The 20,190-nt window shown below is 43.0% G+C and overlaps 1 protein-coding gene across 3 annotated transcripts in view; it reads right to left on the minus strand.

Moving 5' to 3' along the window:
- Nucleotides 1–18,361, minus strand: part of erap2 (endoplasmic reticulum aminopeptidase 2) — a 52,161-nt gene extending 33,800 nt beyond the window's left edge. Inside the window, exons 1-6 of one of the 3 annotated variants that reach the window (XM_078214759.1) lie at nt 18,278–18,361; nt 16,369–16,891; nt 11,535–11,673; nt 10,218–10,349; nt 1,928–2,048; nt 1,288–1,442 (exon numbers count right to left, since the gene is read on the minus strand). In XM_078214759.1, the coding sequence (XP_078070885.1) occupies nt 1,288–1,442; nt 1,928–2,048; nt 10,218–10,349; nt 11,535–11,673; nt 16,369–16,891; nt 18,278–18,332 (1,125 nt within the window). In that variant the 5' untranslated portion in view covers nt 18,333–18,361. Of the gene's footprint in view, nt 1–1,287; nt 1,443–1,927; nt 2,049–10,217; nt 10,350–11,534; nt 11,674–16,368; nt 16,892–18,171 lie in introns of all 3 variants that reach the window. The other 2 variants (XM_078214760.1, XM_078214761.1) reach the window with 2 other exon arrangements.
- Nucleotides 18,362–20,190: the final 1,829 nt, after the last annotated feature.

Raw genomic sequence — 20,190 nt, forward strand, 5'->3', positions numbered from 1 at the left:
TCTCACAGACATTATTAGACATTAGTTTCTGATTTTTCTTTTGTGTTACATGGTATTTCTTCTCCCTTGTCCAGCATATTCACCTTGAGCTAATATTGGCAATGGGTGCCATGTTACAGAAGTAAATTCAATTCGAACAGGTACAAGTATTTCAATACATTGATAAAATACCATTTAGCGAATTTATCCAGTAAGTAACCCAGCAATGTAGAGCAGGTGGGTTCAACTTTTGATTGCAAATCAGTGATCATTTATCTGGTAATAGTGTTATGTGGAGCTTCAACACCCTGCATTTAAAAAAATGGTGCCATGGACCTAATATTTGGAACTACCAAATGCACGAATGGTAGAAATGTGGGAGTGGTAGGAAATTACTTCTGGGAAACTGGAAATCTCATTTAATACAAAAGATGCGCAAAGTTAAATGACAGGATAATGATCCTTTTGAATATCTTAGAATATTCTGACTGTAAAAAAAAAGATTTGAATTTACACGGCACCTTTCATGTGCATAGGACATACCAAAGCTAATGAAGTGCTTCTGAAGCATAGTTACTGTTGTAATGTGGGTAATGCAGCATCCAATTTTGAACACAGCAAACTTCCACAAACAGCAATGTGCTCTTGATCAGATAATGTGTTGTGACTGTGGCTGAGAGACACATACAGGCCAGGAAACCAGGGATAGCTCACGGGCTCTTCTTTCAAATAGCATCATGGGAATTTTTGCATTCCCCATAAGGGCAGACATGATCTCGGTTTCACAGCTCATCTGAAAGATAGCACCTCTGACAGTTCAGAACTCCTTCAGTACTGCATTGCAGTGTTAGCTGGGATTTTTGTGCTCAAGTCCTGGAATGGGAGTTGAACTCATAACTTTCTGACTCAGAGGTGTCACTGCTACAACAGAGCCATGGCTACACAAAAAACATATACAATAACTGTTGGATGGTGATGAATCTACATTTTTAAATCTGAAACCAATTGAACATTTTTGTAGATAGCTTCCTGGAACATTTTGGATATTCTTCAATGCTAAATTTAAAGAAACCGAACAAGTATGTAATGAGAATCCGTGCTCTGGACCAATGTCTTTTGAGTGAACCTGTTACTAATCTTATTTAGCGAATAATAAAAAAATTATAATAATGCACAACAATTTGTCAACTATTATGTACTAGATGCAGAAAAGTATGTGGTGGAATTATGAGGCCAACTAACATGTATGAAATTTATGAAGTTGGGTACAGGCCTTGAACAATACAGATTACATGAGACAGACAATACCTGATGAGCCAGTTCATGACCTATCACCATGGTAATCCACAGTTTATTTGATGCTGAGGAAGTTTGAGGATGATACAGCAAAGACGTCTCCCTGTAAGTCGTTAAACCCCAGTTCTCCATGGCTCCTGACTGAAAATCGGGAATTGCAACCAAATCTAAAAATACAACATTTCTCATTGTATTATCTCTTAATGTGCTCTCATTTATATTTTGTATCAAGTACAAACCACAATGTACGATCTTAAAGAGAAATAAGTTGCACTTATTTTGGAATTTTTAACACAGTAAAATGTTCCCTGGCACTTTAAAAGAAAGAACTTGCATTTATATTGCGCCTTTCACAACCTTAGGATATCACAGAGCCCTTTAAAGACAATTAAGTACTTTTGAAGGGTGATCACTGGAGGGATCAAACACCAACCAGGAATGCACCCTCATAGTTTTTCAGCCTTTGCTCCTCTGTCCAATCTCCCGCCTTGTGACCAGTCTCTTCCAACAACTCCTTCCCTCATTACCCTCCCATTGGATTCCTACCCCCTCCCTTTACTGGCACCAATTTTCCCGTAACCTCCTACCTGTTTAACTTATTGTACAATGTATTTTTCTTCATGTCTATACAGAAAACCTGTATTTGACTTACCCTGCTTTGGAAGTGGGTAGTAGATATTGAAGTAACGTTCATAAAACTCTAATAGTTTCACTGCTGCCTCCAGTGCATAATGTGTTTGATTCCATTTATCTGGAACAGCGTATATAGACACCTGTTGGAATACAAATAAAAGTCATATGCCTGTGTCCTTAAGAAGCAATTATATGACAGAGTGGGGAAGTCTGGAGAATGTGTTTCATTTTATTTGAAGGGCAACATCTTCTTCAGAGCTTTAGGAGTTAGATTTCCAATGCCAGAGTGAGTTGTCAGTCAGTGATCCTTAACACACAAAAAGTAGCAAACACTTCCATTTGTAATTCCTGGCCTAGGTAGTGGATTGCGCATGAATTCTGATGCAGTATGTGTGCCTCAAGTGGCCAAAGGAAGGATCACAGGAACTTTCAGTTCCAGTGACAGCCTTCAGTAGTCCCTCTACAGAATGTTGGCTTGGCTGCCAAGTGCCCACGTAGACTGACTGCAGAATGCAAGGTGCAGGTTGGGCTCAGTCATCAACACACTTTGCAAAGGCCCTCTTCAAAAAGCATTAAAACCTCAATTGCGCATGTGAAAAATCTTAGTGCCTGCTTTATGTGCTTGCCCTGGATACTCATGCATGAGCCTTTACCAATATTGTTGGCAGTGCATTGCAATGTAGAAAGCCTGTCACCCCATTATAATTGAATTTGACAATACAACTTCCAGGCTTTTTTTATGTCCTTTAATAGGGAGCCTGATTATGGCCTCCCAACATTGAGCAAACATGTGTCAGGTAGCTAAAAATGGAAGTATGGGACTGGGAATTGAAATTTCCCAGCTGAATCCTGCTGGCTGCTAATTTGACTGATGCAGGAAGCATGGCAGGTCACAACCCGATGCACAACGTGTCATAAGTTTCAGCCTTTTAAATGCCTGTCTCAATTTTGAATTTCCCCGAGTTCAAGATTTTCAGTGAAGTGGGTGGGTTCCTCAAGCCTTTAAGTCGTGGGATTTTATGGCCTCGCTCGTCCCGTGACCAGAAAATCCTGCCCAAGATCAATGGATATTTCCATTGTCTGCCCCTTGCTCACTCCGATTCCATGGCAGGTGGGGCAGTAGGACTCCGGTGTACAGGTTAGTCAGTTTGTGAACCGAGGGGGGAGCCTGTTGTGCAGTTGAGAACCCTTTGACCGGCAAGTTTAAAAGATGTTGCCAACCTCAAATCTCAATTAGTGCTGTATGATAAATTAAGAATGCTTTTAATGCAGTGGTGATAATTTATGCTTGTGGATTTATATGGGAGGCAGGAACATGACATGGAAAATGGCCTGCCTTTAATTCCCCAGTAAGAAGTTTAACAACAAGAAGTTTAATTCCCCACCCAAGGTATTTGTGAATTATTGATCAGCAACATTGCCAACCTCATTTTTCATAGGGTAACGTCGTGCAATGGTTATGGAAATGGACGAGGGCACAAGAGATTGCAAGTTCAAATTTCCCCTATGACAATTTAAGAACATAATGAATCCTCTAATTAGTAGGCTAGCACCAGGAGAAGAAAAACAAAGCGCATCTCAAACTGATCATTATGCTCCCACCACACACACACACACACACACACGCACGCACACCACCCTCCTTTCCTTACTTTTTCTCCCCGTTTGCTTTCCCTTTCCCCCTTTTTCACAATTTAATCTCTCTCCCCCCCTACCCCACACCTTCATCTGTCGCAGCTTACCCACTGATTTCAGCTTCTCTGCCCTTTTGCCTTTCACAACTTCTATTCTCTCTATGGACTGCCATTAGCAGCCTTTTCCCTTGTTTTTGTGGCTATGATCATCTTTCATTCCCTCACCCTACAGTATAAATATCTCCCACTTTCTATGCCTTTTAGCTTTGACAAAGGGTCATCTGGACTCAAAACGTCAGCTCTTTTCTCTCCTTACAGATACTGCCAGACCTGCTGAGATTTTCCAGCATTTTCTCTTTTGGTTTCAGATTCCAGCATCCGCAGTAATTTGCTTTTATGACTCCCAGTTTTCTCTCTCACCAATGCCTCTACTTTCTCAGATGACTGAGGAAATTCGACATGTCTACTACGACCCTCACCAACCTTTACAGATACACCATAGAAAGCATTCTTTCTGGTTGTTTCACAGCTTGGTATGGCCCCTGCTGTGTCCAAGACCATAAGAAACTACAAAGGGCCCTGTACGAAGCCCGGTCCATCACTCAAAACAGCCTCCCACCCATTAACACTGTCTAAACTTCCATGCACCCCGGACATTCTCTCTTCCACCTTCTTCCATCGGGAAAAAGATATAAAAGTCTGAGGACATGTACCAACCGACTCAAGAACAGCTTCTTCCCTGCTGCCATCTGACTTTTGAATAGACTTACCTCATATTAAGTTGATCTTTCTCTACATCCTAGCCATGACTGCAACACTACATTCTGAACCCTCTCCTTTCCTTCTCTATGTACGGTATGCTTTGTCAGTATGGCGCGCAAGAAACAATACTTTTCACTGTACACTAATACGTGACAATAATAACTCAAATCAGATCAAAGCATTGCATTCATTTGAAAAAAAGCAGGAAAATATAAAACATTTAGACTACTACAAGGAACATATATCTTGTAAATACAATTTACAAGATATAGCTGCCAGGCGAGATCCTCAGCTCCTGGATTAAGTTCTGTCTGGTGTTTAACACCAGAAAATTTTATTTGCCGAAAAGGTTCTGTGAAGTCTTTATGTGCATTATGAATTGAGGGATGTAAGGCAAGAGTAGATGTTGATGTATTATAGGTCACTTCAAGAAGTACAAGCATTTTTATTGTTGCAACTATCTTTACTACTAAACAAGACAGTTTCTCAAGCTGATCCTCCCATTAAGTCAAAAAACGAGGTGTTTTATTAATCCTGGATAACCACTATCTATAGCTAGACACGCGAGAAAGGTTTTTGGAGGCAATCATAGTTGGGGAGAGGGAGTGGGACAGAGAACAGCCAAGATTTATTTTTACGGCCCTGAGAAGGATTCCTGCTTCCTGGCCCACAAAGAAACTTTGAAAAAAAATTTAAATGAAACTTTTCTAGGCCAGATTCTGGCACTTACTGCAGACATGCTCACTGGGAACCACAGTGGGATCCACCAGCTCCCATATCATGCAGAAACAACACATCACATGACCCTCCATCCCAATTACCTAGTTTAAGTTATTACAAATTAAGAAATAATCCTACCTGCCTCGTCCGTTTCCGCCTAAGCCCGGTGAGCCAAAGAACAGATTCTGCTCCCTGTCTGTTTTCACTCGTCGGAACAAGCTGAGAGGAGGATTGATTCGTGGCGGGAGAGTGAAGGTGAGCGACCGGCTAATTTTTAGTTTTTCGCGGAGTTTCTTTTTTGTTAAAAAAGTTACTTTAAAAGTAAAGCGGAAGTGGGCCGCGGGGTGAGCTGGGGAGGGTTTTTTTTTTTAAGCGCATAAAGTTTAAAAGGGAGGCTGCACTATTCAGCGGGCAGCGTCGTTAGCGGCCAGCGGAGTGAGCAGGTAGCAGAGTGTGAGCTAAAGGGCTTTGGCTCATCGGGCTTAGGTGGAAACGGGCGAGGCAGGTAGGATTATTTCTTAATTTGTAATAACTTAAACTAGGTAATTGTGATGGAGGGTCATGTGATGTGTTGTTTCTGCATGATGTGGGAGCTGGTGGATCCCACTGTGGTTCCCAGTGAGCATGTCTGCAGTAAGTGTTGGTTGCTTGAGGTACTCCGACTCAGGGTTGATGAGCTGGAGTCTGAGCTTCGGACACTGCGACATATCTGGGAGGGGGAGAGTTACCTGGACACTGTGTTTCAGGAGGCAGTCACACCCCTTAGACTAACTAATTCAGCCGGGGGTCAGGGACAAGAGGGTGTGGCTGCGAGTGAGGCAGGAAGTGGGATCCAGAAGGTAGAGTTGCAAGAGCCTCCGTCCCTGAATCTGTACAACAGGTTTGAAATTCTTGCTCCCAGTGTGGACGGGAACGGGGACTGCAAGGAGGACGAGCAAACTGCCCATGGCACCGTGGTACAGGGAGCCGTTCAGGTGGAGGAAGAAAAAAGCAATGCAGTGGTAATTGGGGATAGTGTAGTTAGGGGTATTGACACTGTTCTTTGGGACCAGGATCGAGAATCCCGAAGGTTGTGTTGCCTGCCTGGTGCTCGGGTCCAGGATATCTCATCTGGGCTGCAGAGGAACTTGGAGTGGGAGGGTAAGAATCCAGTTGTAGTGGTCTACGTAGGTGCCAACGACATAGGCAGAACAGGAACAAAGGTTCTGTGGAGGGAGTATGAAAAGCTAGGAGCCAAATTAAAAAGCAGAACCAACAAGGTGGGTAATCTCTGGATTACTACCTGAGCCACAAGCAAATTGGCGCAAGGTCACTAAGATTAAGGAGGTAAATGCGTGGCTCAAAGATTGGTGTGGGAGGAATGGGTTTGAATTCATGGGACATTGGCACCAGTATTGGGGAAGATGGGACCTGTTCAGATGGGAAGGTCTTCGTCTGAATCGTGCTGGGACCAGAGTCCTGGCGAATCGTATAACCAGGGCTGTAAATAGGGCTTTAAACTAAATAGTGGGGGGGAGGGTTCAGGGGTATGGGAAATTACAAAATCAAAGGTAAAGGAGAGGGTACGAATGCAGGTTAATGATGAGGACATTCATCTAGTTAAAGGAGTCAAGGGCTCAGGCAGAGTAAAAAAGGTGACAAACACAAGAAGGGAGGTGGTCAACGCAGAGCAAGGAGATGGTCTGGGGAAGGATAACCAGTTTGCGACAGGTAGGGACAGAGCGTGCAATCAAAAGAATGCACTAACAAATCGGGTCCATATAAAGGCCAGCATAAAGACACTTTACCTGAATGCACGTAGCATTCGAAACAAAGTGAATGAGTTGATGGCACAAATCAGTACAAATGAGTATGATCTAGTGGCCATTACAGAAATGTGGCTGCAGGGTGACCAGGACTGGGAACTGAATATCCAGGGGTATCAGACATTTCGGAAGGATAGACAAGAAGCAAAAGGAGGTGGGGTAGCTCTGTTAATTAAAGATAACATCAGGGCGGTAGTGAGAGACGATATAGGCTCTCAGGAGCAGAATGTGGAATCGTTGTGGGTGGAGATAAGGAATAGTAAGGGGAGAAAGTCACTGGTGGGCGTGGTCTACAGGCCCCCAAATAATAACTTTGAGGTGGGTCGGGCTAGAAACAAGCAAATAATGGATGCGTGCAAAAACGGAACAGCAATAATCATGGGGGATTTTAACCTGCATATTGATTGGTTGACTCAAGTTGGACGCGGTGGACTTGAGGAAGAGTTCTTAGAATGCTGTCGGGATAGCTTCCTCGAACAGTATGTTACAGAACCTATGAGGGAGCGAGTTATCTTGGATCTGGTCCTGTGTAATGAGACAGGTAAAATTAATGATCTTCTTGTGAGGGATCCTCGAGGAATGAGTGATCACAATATGGTTGAATTTCTAATACAAATGGAGGGTGAGAAAGTAGGGTCCCAAACCAGTGTCCTCTGCTTGAACAGAGGGGAGTACAATAGGATGAGGGCAGAATTGGCTAATGTAGATTGGGAGCGCAGACTAGTTGGTAGGACAGCTGAGCAACAGTGGCGGGTTTTTAAGGAGATTTTTCTCAGTACTCAGCAAAAATATATTCCTGTGATAAAGAAGGAATGTCAGAAAAGGGATAACCAGCCGTGGATAATTAAGGAAATAAAGGAGAGTATTAAATTAAAAACCGATACGTGCAGACTGGCCAAAACTAGTGGGGAATTAGAAGATTGGGAAAGCTTTAAGAAACAACAAAGAACTACTAAGAAAGCGATAAAGCAAGGAAAGATAGATTATGAAACTAAACTAGCACAAAATATAAAAACTGATAGTAAAAGTTTTTACAAATATATAAAAAGGAAAAGAGTAGCTAACGTAAATGTTGGACCCTTAGAAAACGAGAAGGGGGATTTAATAATGGGAAACGAGGAAATGGCCGAGGCCTTAAACAAGTTTTTTGTGTCGGTCTTCACGGTAGAGGACACACATAGCTTACCGAAAATTGACGGTCGTGGGACTGTAGGGGGTAAGGTCCTTAAAACGACTACTATTACTAAAGAGGTAGTGCTTGGTCGGCTAATGGGACTAAAGGTAGACAAGTCCCCGGGCCCGGATGGAATGCATCCCAGGGTACTGAAAGAAATGGCAGAAGTAATAGCAGATGCGTTGGTTGTAATTTATCAAAATTCGCTGGACTCTGGGGAAGTGCCGGCTGATTGGAAAACAGCTACTGTGACGCCACTGTTTTAAAAAAGGAGGTAGACAAAAGGCGAGTAACTACAGGCCGGTTAGCTTAACGTCCGTAGTTGGGAAATTGCTGGAATCCATTATTAAAGAAGAAATAGCAGGACACCTGGAAAAAAAATGGTTCGATCAAACAGATGCAGCATGGATTCATGAAGGGAAAGTCGTGTTTGACGAATTTACTGGATTTTTATGAAGATGTAACGAGTGCAGTTGACAGAGGGGAACCGGTAGATGTGGTGTTTTTGGATTTCCAGAAGGCGTTCGATAAGGTGCCTCACAAAAGGTTGCTGCAGAAGATTAAGGTACATGGAGTTGGGGGTAAAGTGTTAGCGTGGGTTGAGGATTGGCTATCTAACAGGAAGCAGAGAGTTGGAATAAATGGGTGCTTTTCTGGCTGGCAGTTGGTGACTAGTGGCGTGCCGCAGGGATCGGTGCTGAGGCCTCAACTGTTTACCATATACATAGACGATCTGGAGGAGGGGACCGAGTGTAGGATAACAAAGTTTGCGGATGACACATAGATGAGTGGGAAAGCGAATTGCATGGAGGATGCGGAAAATCTGCACAAAGATTTGGATAGGCTAAGTGAGTGGGCGAGGATCTGGCAGATGGAGTATAACGTTGACAAGTGTGAGGTTATCCACTTTGGGGGGAATAATCGTAAAATGGACTACTATTTAAATGGTGAAAAATTACAACATGCTACTGTGCAGAGGGACCTGGGGGTCCTTGTGCATGAATCGCAAAAACTCGGTTTGCAGGTGCAGCAGGTGATCAAGAAGGCAAATGGAATGTTGGCCTTTATCGCGAAGGGGATGGAGTATAAAAGCAGGGAGGTCTTGCTGCAATTGTACAAGGTACTGGTGAGGCCGCAACTGGAGTACTGTGTGCAATTTTGGTCCCCTTATTTCCGGAAGGATATATTGGCCTTGGAGGGAGTACAGAGAAGGTTGTACAGAGTACATCTCCAGGTTGATACCGGAGATGAGGGGGTTAGCTTATGAGAAGAGATTGAGTAGATTGGGCCTGTACTCGTTGGAGTTTAGAAGGCTGAGGGGAGATCTTATGGAGACATATAAGATAATGAAGGGTATAGATAGGGTAGAGGCAGAGAGATTCTTTCCACTTAGAAAGGAAACAAGAACTAGAGGACACAGCCTCAAAATAAGGGGGAGTCAGTTTAGGACAGAGTTGAGGAGGAACTTCTTCTCTCAGAGGGTAGTGAATCTCTGGAATTCCCTGCCCATTGAAGCAGTGGAGGCTACCTCGTTAAATATGTTTAAATCACAGGTAGATAGATTTCTGATTAATAAGGGAATTAAGGGTTATGGGGAGCGGGCGGGTAAGTGGAACTAAACCACTATCAGATCAGCCATGATCTTATTGAGTGGCGGGGCAGGCTCGAGGGGCTAGATGGCCTACTCCTGCTCCTATTTTTTATGTTCTTATGTTCACCATCAGTTCTGTCAATGGTATCGCTGCTATTAACATCATGTCAGGGTCTGAATAACGTCATTGGATTTAGATATTTAAATATTGAGGTCCCTGCTCTCCCAGAGCAGGCAACCCAGTCACTGAAATAGTGATGAGAGCGAATCCTTTGACAATGCACAGGTAAGCACCCATCCGCCATTTTAACTACCAAATTACCCCATTTTCATTTAAAGTTGGCCTTTCAGTCAAAAAGAAAAAAACGTGCAGATAAAGGCAACAGCCCTGACATAAATAATGGCCATATTGGAAACGGTAGAAAGAAACATCTGAAAATGGCATTACCTTTAGTCACCAAAAAGGCAGTTTGTTCTCTTTAACTTTTTAAACCAGCACAATGTGTAGCTTAGCGACTGGATTGATGTGGAGTTGTCTGTCCCTGAACAAATATCTAGCAATTCAGGAAGCTACGTTCAGATCCTTTTCGACAGAAGACTAGTGACACTAATACAAAGCTCACCTTAATTCCTGTTGATGTTACTGCACTGACAGATGTAAAGTCACAGATAATGAAGGCCACCAGATACGTACTCATCCTTACACTCACATCAAAGTGGTCTTCAAAAATTCCTCCGACCGGGAAAGATTTAATCTACAAAGAAAATCAATTTTTTCAGAAAAGATACCATGATATATTTCCTACTCTCATTATTTCTGTATGATCTGGAGATTTTACATTTATAGCTATCTTACAGTCAAAACGTATCAGTGGATATAAGGACTCTGAAGTCCCTCAGATTGCATCTCTGGTGGCTACACTGGATGACATGTCATATTGCTCTGCAACACTGATTCTGCCCGAGTTTGTGGTACGTTATTTGTATAAGCCAGACAGACACCAGTGTTGGCATCTCTGACACCTCCCTACCAATGCCTCTCACAAATTCCAATGTCTGTCCATCTGCCTGAAAGGGCAGGTATTGACCCCAGTGAGGTGGCTGATTATCCTAAATATTTTTTAAATAAAACATTCTCTATGATTCCAGCCTAATTGTGAATCCCACATATATCCTTATAGAGGTCAGTACACCTTACTTGGTTCACTTAGATAATACTTCAATAATATACCTCACCATTATAATAGTGGATCTGCTTCCATATTAAGTAGCAGAAATTCCTAGCTTAAAGAGTCCCCCTACCTTGAGCTTTGCTCCCTGGCCATTCCTTGCCTTTGAATGAGCAGATGGAAATTCATGCCATTACAAATTAAAAACTAAACTTTGTGATATGGCAAAGGCCAGTGCAACAGAGTTTAAGTTTATTTATTAGTGTCACAAATAGGCTTACATTAACACTGCAATGAAGTTACTGTGAAAATCCCCTAGTCGCCACGTTCTGGTGCCTGTTTGGGTACACTGAGGGAGAATTTAGAATGGCCAATGCACCTAACCAGAGTGTCCTCTGATCTCCTGCCACATTTATACAGTCCTGTATAATACTGTTATGACCTGCAATGGTCATAAGGGAAACAGTAGAAAGAAACATCTGAAAATGGCATTAACGTTAGATACTAAAAAGACAGCTTGTTCTATTTAACTTTTTAAACCAGTTCAATGTGTAGTTCCTGATGTTTTGTAAGTATTAGAGTGTGCCATTTATCTGTTCAGAATAAAACTTATTCTATAAAATCTGCATTTAGTGACTACTTAGTAATTAAACCATGGCACACTCACACAACAAACCATTTCTGACTACAGGTGAGGCAATGGAAATCCAAAGGTAAGAAATATTGAGATTGCAACAGTTAAATCATGGAACAGAGAAAAAAAAATCATACCATGGGCATGTTGGACAGTGCAATATGCTGCTTTTCCCTTCTTAGCTTAATTGAGAAGTTGGCTTTGAAAGATGGCTCATCAAAACATGGAAAGGCCATCCGTGCTGATGTGGGTTCAAAATGGGTAGATGCAAGAATTCTATAAACATAAAAGCAAATCAGTAAAAAGAACTGAATTTAAAGTAAATGAATATGAAACAAACTGAAAGGCATATTTTTCACTTTACTTGTATCCTCTCTTTATTTTGTAGAAGCAACAGATGCCTGACTCATAGGGAAACTCATTTGGAATGTCACCTTGAATAATTTTCTATTGATGTAATAAATGTCATACTTAAACTATCAATGGAAGACATAATGGGGATACTGACTGTGATAACCCCGCAGGACTTGCATGGGGAAATCACTGATTGATCTCTCTGAAGGTCTGGTAGAATATAAGCTCCCTGGTGATTGGTAATTACTTACCAGTTGGAGCTTGTATACTGAGCCCTGTATAAAGCAGGCCCCTGAGTGGGTCCGTTATTGTTTTGCCTGGGTTGTGACCCGTTTGTGTTCGTCACAGGCTTGTGGTTTTGCTTTATTTTATTTTGTGCAATAAAGCACTGTTCCTTTACAGCTGACTTCTAGAATTATTATACTTGTGTATTAGAATATTTCCAACGGAAACAATCTTAAGATGTTCAATAAGAGCAATTATTGGAATTCTCCCGTCCTGCTTGCCATGGGAGTTGTAGCAGGCGGGAGACAGACCATGCAAAGATCCATCGACCTTGGGTGGGATTCTCTGATTGAGGTGAGCGCGGCCGGAGAATCCCACCCAAAGTATTTCATTTCCAGCACCAAAATCTAGCACTCTTGAACACAAGGAAATGAAAAAAGCCTTGGAGCTGGATACAAAATGGAACAGTGGTGCACTCCTTAACACAATTATTATTTCAGAGATCAGAAAAAGGATAACAAAATGCAGACTTTATAATCAAAAACTGCTTTTGTGATGTGTAAATTACTTATTATAACCTGACAAAGTTACTTCTAACATTTTTTGACATAAGTTCACATTTATAGATGGTCGGTGGACAAAACAATTTAAACAATGCCATTATCAAACATCACCCGTCTGGATATGTTTAATAAAATGTGATAACATGTTTTCCAGTAATTATGGCAACATATTTGCATTAACATATAAATGGATGACGGTTTGAGTGTATTCCTTTGTGTAGGAAAGCTCATCATATTTAGTGGCATTCGGAAATAAGTCAAGTACCAGTCAGCTCTTTGAGGCTGTTCCTTGAGTTTATATAATGAATCAACCACATTCTTATTGGATTAAATTAAATCCTTGGAGAAGATATTTATGTGAACGGAATTGGCTGTTTTTGAGATCTAGCATTTAGTAAATCTCAGTTGTAACTTAACTTGGTTTTAAATGTTCCAAATTTGGGTTCTCCTTATCAAAATCTGAAGTTCAAATTTTAAGGTTTATTATCAGGTACGGGACCACCTTTTAAAACCTCCTTTGCTCTTGCTTTAATATCTCATATTTGTCATAACAAATATTTTGGTATGTGCCAGGAAAGTTCATTAATCAACATTTTGGTTTCCTCTTTCTAGTTACTTCAATCCGAGGACAAAATATTCAGAAACCTATGTGCATGTAATAAAGAACAAAGAACAATACAGCACAGGAACAGGCCCTTCGGCCCTCCAAGCCTGCGCCGCTCATGTTCCCAACTAGACCATTCGTTTGTATCCCTCTATTCCCAGTCTGTTCATGTGGCTATCTAGATAAGTCTTAAACGAACCCAGCGTGTCCGCCTCAATCACCTTGCTTGGGAGTGCATTCCAGGCCCCCACCACCCTCTGTGTAAAATACGTCCCCGACATCTGCGTTGAACCTTGCCCCCCTCACCTTGAACCTGTGACCCCTTGTGTTCGTCACCTCCGACCTGGGAAAAAGCTTCCCACTGTTCACCCTATCTATGCCCTTCATAATTTTATACACCTCTATTAGGTCGCCCCTCATCCTCCGTCTTTCCAGGGAGAACATCCCCCATTTACCCAATCTCTCCTCATAGCTAAGACCCTCCATACCAGGCAACATCCTGGTAAACCTTTTCTGTACTCTTTCCAAAACTTCCACGTCCTTCTGGTAGTGTGGCGACCAGAACTGGACGCAGTATTCCAAATGTGGCCTAACCAACATTCTATACAACCGCAACATCATATGCCAACTTTTATATTCTATGCCCCGTCCAATAAAGGCAAGCATGCCATATGCCTTCTTCACCACCCTCTCCACCTGTGCTGCCACCTTTAAGGATCTGTGGACTTGTACATCCAGGTCCCTCTGTGTGTCTATACTCCTGATGGTTCTGCCATTTATTGTATAGCTCCCCCTTACATTAGATCTACCGAAATGCATCACTTCGCATTTATCTGGATTAAATTCCATCTGCCATTTCTCTGCCCAATGTTCCAGCCTATCTATATCCTGCTGTATTCTGACAATGTTCATCACTATCCACAGCTCCAGCAATCTTTGTGTCATCCGCAAACTTACTGATCACACCAGCTACATCTTCCTCCAAATCATTTATATATATCACAAACAGCAGAGGTCCCAGTACAGAGCCCTGCGGAACTCCACTAGTCACAGACCTCCAGCCGGAAAAAGACCCCTCCACTGCTACCCTCTGTCTTCTATGGCTAAGCCAGTTCTCCACCCATCTAGCTAGCTCACCTTTTATCCCGTGAGATTTAACCATTTGCACCAGCCTGCCATGAGGGACCTTGTCAAACGTTTTACTAAAATCCATATAGACGACATCCACGGCCCTTCCCTCGTCAATCGTTTTTGTCACCTCCTCAAAAAACTCAACCAAATTTGTGAGACATGACCTCCCTCGCATAAAACCATGCTGTCTATCGCTAATGAGATTATTCACTTCTAAATGCGCATACATCCTATCTCTAAGAATCTTCTCCAACAATTTCTCTACCACGGACGTCAAGCTCACTGGCCTATAATTACCCGGGTTATCCTTGCTACCCTTCTTAAATAACAGGACCACATTTGCTATCCTCCAATCCTCTGGGACCTCACCTGTGTCCAGTGAAGAGACAAAGATTTCTGTTAGAGGCCCAGCAATTTCATCTCTTGCCTCCCTGAGGAGTCTAGGATAGATGCCATCCGGCCCTGGGGATTTGTCTGTCTTAATGTTTCACTGGTTATCCACGGCTCTCGAATCCTACCTTCCCTATCCTTCCTCTTCACAGGCACATGCCTGTCCTGCAGTCCTATCAACTGCTCCTTAAAAGACTCCCACATGCCAGATGTGGATTTACCCTCGAACAGCCTCTCCCAATCAACAGCCACCAAATCCTGCCTAATCCGGCTGTAGTTAGCCTTCCCCCAATTCAGTACCTTACCCATAGGACAACACTCATCTTTTTCCATTACTATCCTAAAGTTTACAGAATTGTGGTCACTATTTGCCACATGTTCCCCCACTGAAACTTTGATGACCTGACCGGGCTCATTCCCCAGTACTAGGTCCAGTATAGCCCCCTCTCTAGTTGGACTGTCAACATATTGTTCCAAAGAACCTTCCTGTACGCATTTTATAAATTCTTCCCCGTCCAGGCCCCCAGCCCTAAGTGATTTCCAGTCTATGTGAGGGAAATTAAAGTCTCCCACTACAACAACCCTATTTTTTCTGCACCTGTCCAGAATCTCCTTACATATCCATTCCTCAACTTCCCGTGGGCTGTTGGGAGAACATAGAACATATAACAGTACAGCACGATGTTGTGCCGAGCTTTGTCTGAAACCCAGATCAAGCTATTTCCTCCCTATCATCCCGAAATGCTCCATGTGCCTATCCAATAGCTTCTTAAATGTTCCTAAAGTTTCTGACTCCACTATCCCTGCAGGCAGTCCATTCCATACCCCAACCACTCTCGGAGTAAAAAACCTACCTCGGACATTCTTCCTCTATCTCCCACCATGAACCCTATAGTTATGCCCCCTAGTTACCGCTCCATTCATCCGAGGAAATAGTCTTTGAACGTTCACTTTATCTATCCCCCCTCATCATCTTATAAACCTCTATCAAGTCTCCTCTCAACCTCCTCCGCTCCAAAGAGAAAAGCCCAAGTTCCCTCAACCTTTCCTCAGAAGACCTACCATCCAAACCAGGCAGTATCCTGGTAAATCTCCTTTGCACTCTTTCCAGTGTCTCCACATCCTTCTTATAGTGAGGTGACTAGAACTGCACGCAATATTCCAAATGTGGCCTCACCAAGGTCCCATACAGTTCCAGCATAACCCCACAGCTCTTAAACTCAAACCCCCTGTTAATGAACGCCAACACACAATAGGCCTTCTATATACTCCAGGCCTATAGGGAGGCCTGGAGTATTCCCCCAGCATAGTGACTGCGCCCTTCCTGTTTCTGAGCTCCACCCACAGTGACTCGTTACCTGACCCTTCCAAATTGTCCACCCTCTGTACCGCTGTAATATGCTCCCTAACCAGCATTACTACCCCCCCCCCTCTCCTCCCACCTCTCCTAGCCCCTTCTCTGACTCGCCTAAAACACTTATACCCTGGAATATTCAGCTGCCAGTCCTGTCCTTTTAACCAAGTCTCCTTCACTACAACCACATCCAAGTTCCGCGCAAGCATTAAGGCTCTAAGCTCATCTGTCTTGCCCGTGACGCAGCTAAATAAATAATTACACATAAATGTATTTCGTAACAAGGTGGCACAGTATGGTTTTTAGAAAAATACTAACTCTTTCTAAACTGAAATGCACTGACAGCTTACCTGGTTTTACCATCTGCTGTTCGATAGCTGCTTTTGTAAAAACCGTAGAAGCCATCTGATAAATTGGCTGCATAGTAGATGTTAATAATATATTCCTCTCCACTGGCCAGAGGCTCGGCAGACTCGAGCGCAATTTGCTCATACGGTGGGTGCTCCAAAATGTACAAACCACTTTCCGGGTTGGTAGCCCCATCATTTGTTGATGTAATAGTTGCCTTGTTGATTTCTAGATGCTTGCTATGGAGGATGATGAACCTGGTTTCTTGTCTGACAAAAATCTGAATCCTAGCTAATCCGGTGAAGTTTAGAGTTGTCAAATTTGGATGTATCAGAAGGTCATAGTGGACTGGGAAGATGCTATCAGGTAGTCTCATCTTGTTCCAAGGAAACTTCTGACCATTAGTAGTTGAAGGAAAGTCTCTAATATCATGGTCACTGGTGCACAGCACGGCCTGGCACAGCACTCCAAGAGCAAGGACTAACATCTTCTGTTTCAACAGAGTTCTCCAACTCACAAAGGGATCTAAAAGCAGAAAACATTAGCGCTGTAATAATGTAAAGTCAGCAATCTGAATAAATAGTATTACAGTCTGCAAATTATCTAACCCAATTTAATAGGCTACTGCTAAAGAATCAGGAACTGGGTTGACCTCTGTACAGCTTTCAGTAAAGTACCTTTTACACACTTGCATGAACAATGGCTTTGGTATTATGACCACCCAACGAGTGAATAGCTGGAGCTTTATTGGTGATCAAATCCTGTGCTAAACAACAATTTTTTCCCTGGCAACCATACTGCAACCAGAATAAAAGAAATTTGAACTAAACTTTCAGCATATTTTCTACAGCTGCAGCAACAATAAAACCAATTTTTTCCAGAAGTACAGGAGTGTTTCCTGCCGACAGTGCTGGTGTGTTTTCGGACTGAATCTTATGTCTCATTAGCGATAATTTTTATTTCCCACGTGTTTCACGACGTTCTAGCGGTGTGTTCCATCTGATTTGCCCACCCCACAATGACTTAACTGCAAGCACTGGGGCGTTCCATATAAATGGCTCCCCAGTATTGGGTACGGGTCCAATAGTTCAGGATAGTGAACCCGACCCAAGCTGGGGATTGAACCCGGGTGCTGTGAGGCAGCAGTGCTAACCACTGTGCCGCCAATGTTACTAAATCTGAGGGCTCCTAAAGTGTCAAAGTTTTGTATTTAATTAATAACTGTTTGTGTGGAGATTTATTAAATGCATTTTGGAAGTTTATGTAGTGTAACAGTGCTGTAGAGTTTACCACAGCTGACTTGGGTTGCCTTAAATTAGGAGTAAAACTGTTCATCAGAAATGCTATAACACCTAGAACTTGTGTAAGAGAGGTTCCAGTCAGAAACAATGGTGTCATTTGCACTACGGCGTATGGCAGCCTTGACATATGTACTCGCATCTGAATTATACATCCATCTGTAAATGAACTCTCTGTAGAAAAGGCTGCAATGAATCAGGCTTAAGGCTCGTCGCACTGTTATTCAGCCTCACTTTATAACCAAGATATACACATGCATCTGAAGAAGGGATTTCTGGGCAACTTAATTTCCTGCATAGGTAGGGTAAAAGCAGAGTCCAACCCAAGGAACCACCTTCAATTCCGGGCTAATGACTCCTTAACCATCAGATATATAAAATAGCGGGAACACTTTCTTAGTAGTTATATTGAATAATTGGTCGATTACTGACTCTCGAATGAGAGGGTCCCTCAATTAATTCAGATATCCATTAAGACTTGGCGTCATAGTAAGTACAGGCCGGTACCTTTGGATAAGGGAGAGCTAGATACAGAATTTACATCCGCCCACCCCGTAATGGTTAAGCTTTAAACACTCTAACCCGTTGCAATACTGATTCCAGCTTCGCTTACGAATCCTTGTGGCAGACAGGCTCCCAGCCCAGCTCAAATCCTCATTGTCAGCCATTCACTGTTACCCAGCGATCAAACTGCATGTTTCCGAGAACACTTTTATTTTCACTTTCGGCTCCCATCACCCGGATACACATTATTTTCATTGGATGAATCTTTTGTTTTACCCACAAACCATGTTTTTTTTCATGCATAGGCAGTTTTACAATGATTATTTTCGAAATGTTTCTACCAGAGGCTGACTGAGAGCTGGAAATTGAGGAGAAAAAGAACAACGAATCGCGGGCGGGGCCAGCAGTATCTATCAGTAAAACAGGTGCAGTATGTGGGAGCTGAAACCTCGTAGTGATCAGCTTCCTGGAGGGAACACTTTCGGGAAATTTATCGAAAAAGAGACATGTTACTGAAGCTTTTCATCTTGTACCCATCAGGATAAATACAGGAATGACAAATTTCAAATTGTTACAATTCATACAACAGAGGAAATGTTTCTTTTGACATAGAAAGCTGTTTGTCCCATTAAATGGTTAATAGAGAAAGTTCAGCACTGTTCATTATCCCTATTAATTTTTTAAGCCGACTTGTACATTTGCCTGCGCCAAAAACAAAGCCCAAATTAGGATCTAAACACCTATCTAATGCATGATTCTTCCCTCCAATGTGTTCACTTCCCTTTATCCTCACTAAATACTACTAGGTGAGGGCATCTGTGATCACTTGCTTGTTTCACCTGTCCCACTTGGGGGGGGGGGGGGGGGGAGGCAAACGAGGGACTGGGTGGGGGTGAGGACGAAGGATTGGCGGGGAGGAGGGATGGGGCATGAGTGGGGGAAGGGGTGGAAGTGGGATAGCCCATGGAGAGCTGGGAGGGGGTGTAGGGGCTGACAGAGGCTGGGGAGGGGGACATGGGGGGGTGGGAGAGGGGATGTGGGGAGGGGGACATGGGAGGGGGACATGGGGGGGTGGGAGAGGGGATGTGGGGAGGGGGACATGGGGGGGTGGGAGATGGGATGTGGGGAGGGGGACATGGGGGGTGGGAGATGGGATGTGGGGAGGGAGGGGGCGATAGGGGGAAAGAGGATGGGGAAGGAATATGGAGGTAAGGGGAACCAGAGTGCAAGGGAAGTGTAGACTGGGTGACCACTTTGTGGATCAGGAGGAAAGATGGTGGCATAATGCTACTGAACTCATAATCCAGAGGTCGATAGGCTATTGCCCTTATATCATAGGTTCAAATCCCACAACGGCAGCTAATAAAATTTAAATTCAATTGATAAAATCTGGAGTGTGAAGCTAGTCTCTGTAACGTTGAACATGAAAATATCATTAATTGCAAAAAACCCATCTGGTTCACTAATGTCCTTAAGGGAAGGAAATCTGCCAATCTTATTTGGCCTACATGTGACTCCAGACCCAGAGCGATATGGCTGACTCTTAACTGCCCTCTGAAATGGCCAAGTAAGCCACTCATTTCAAGGGCAATTAGAGATGGGCAACAAATGCTGGCCTTGTCAATGATACCCACATCCCACAATAATTTTTAAAAATCACGTTCGCCACTCATAAACATGATCCCAACCTTCCAGTTGCTTACCATTTTAATTCATCTTACTCTTTAACTCACATTTCTGACCTTGGCCTGTTGCAACATTCCAATGAAGCCCAACAGAAAATTGAGGAGCAGCACCTCATCTTCTAAATAGGCACTTTTTTGGCCTCCTAGGCTTAACATTGATTTCAAAACTTCACACCATGAACTCTGTCCTTCATTTTGATTTTGTTTTTATTTGCTAAGTGCCCACCTGAATTTTGTTTTCATTTTTCTTTTGCTTTCAGACAAAGTCATCAAGAAAGCCATTCGCCACCACCTTCTCAAGGGCAACTAGGGATGGGTAATAAATGCTGGTCTAGCC

This window comes from Mustelus asterias, chromosome 6, assembly GCF_964213995.1.
Source record: "Mustelus asterias chromosome 6, sMusAst1.hap1.1, whole genome shotgun sequence".
NCBI classification, from domain to species: domain Eukaryota; kingdom Metazoa; phylum Chordata; class Chondrichthyes; order Carcharhiniformes; family Triakidae; genus Mustelus; species Mustelus asterias.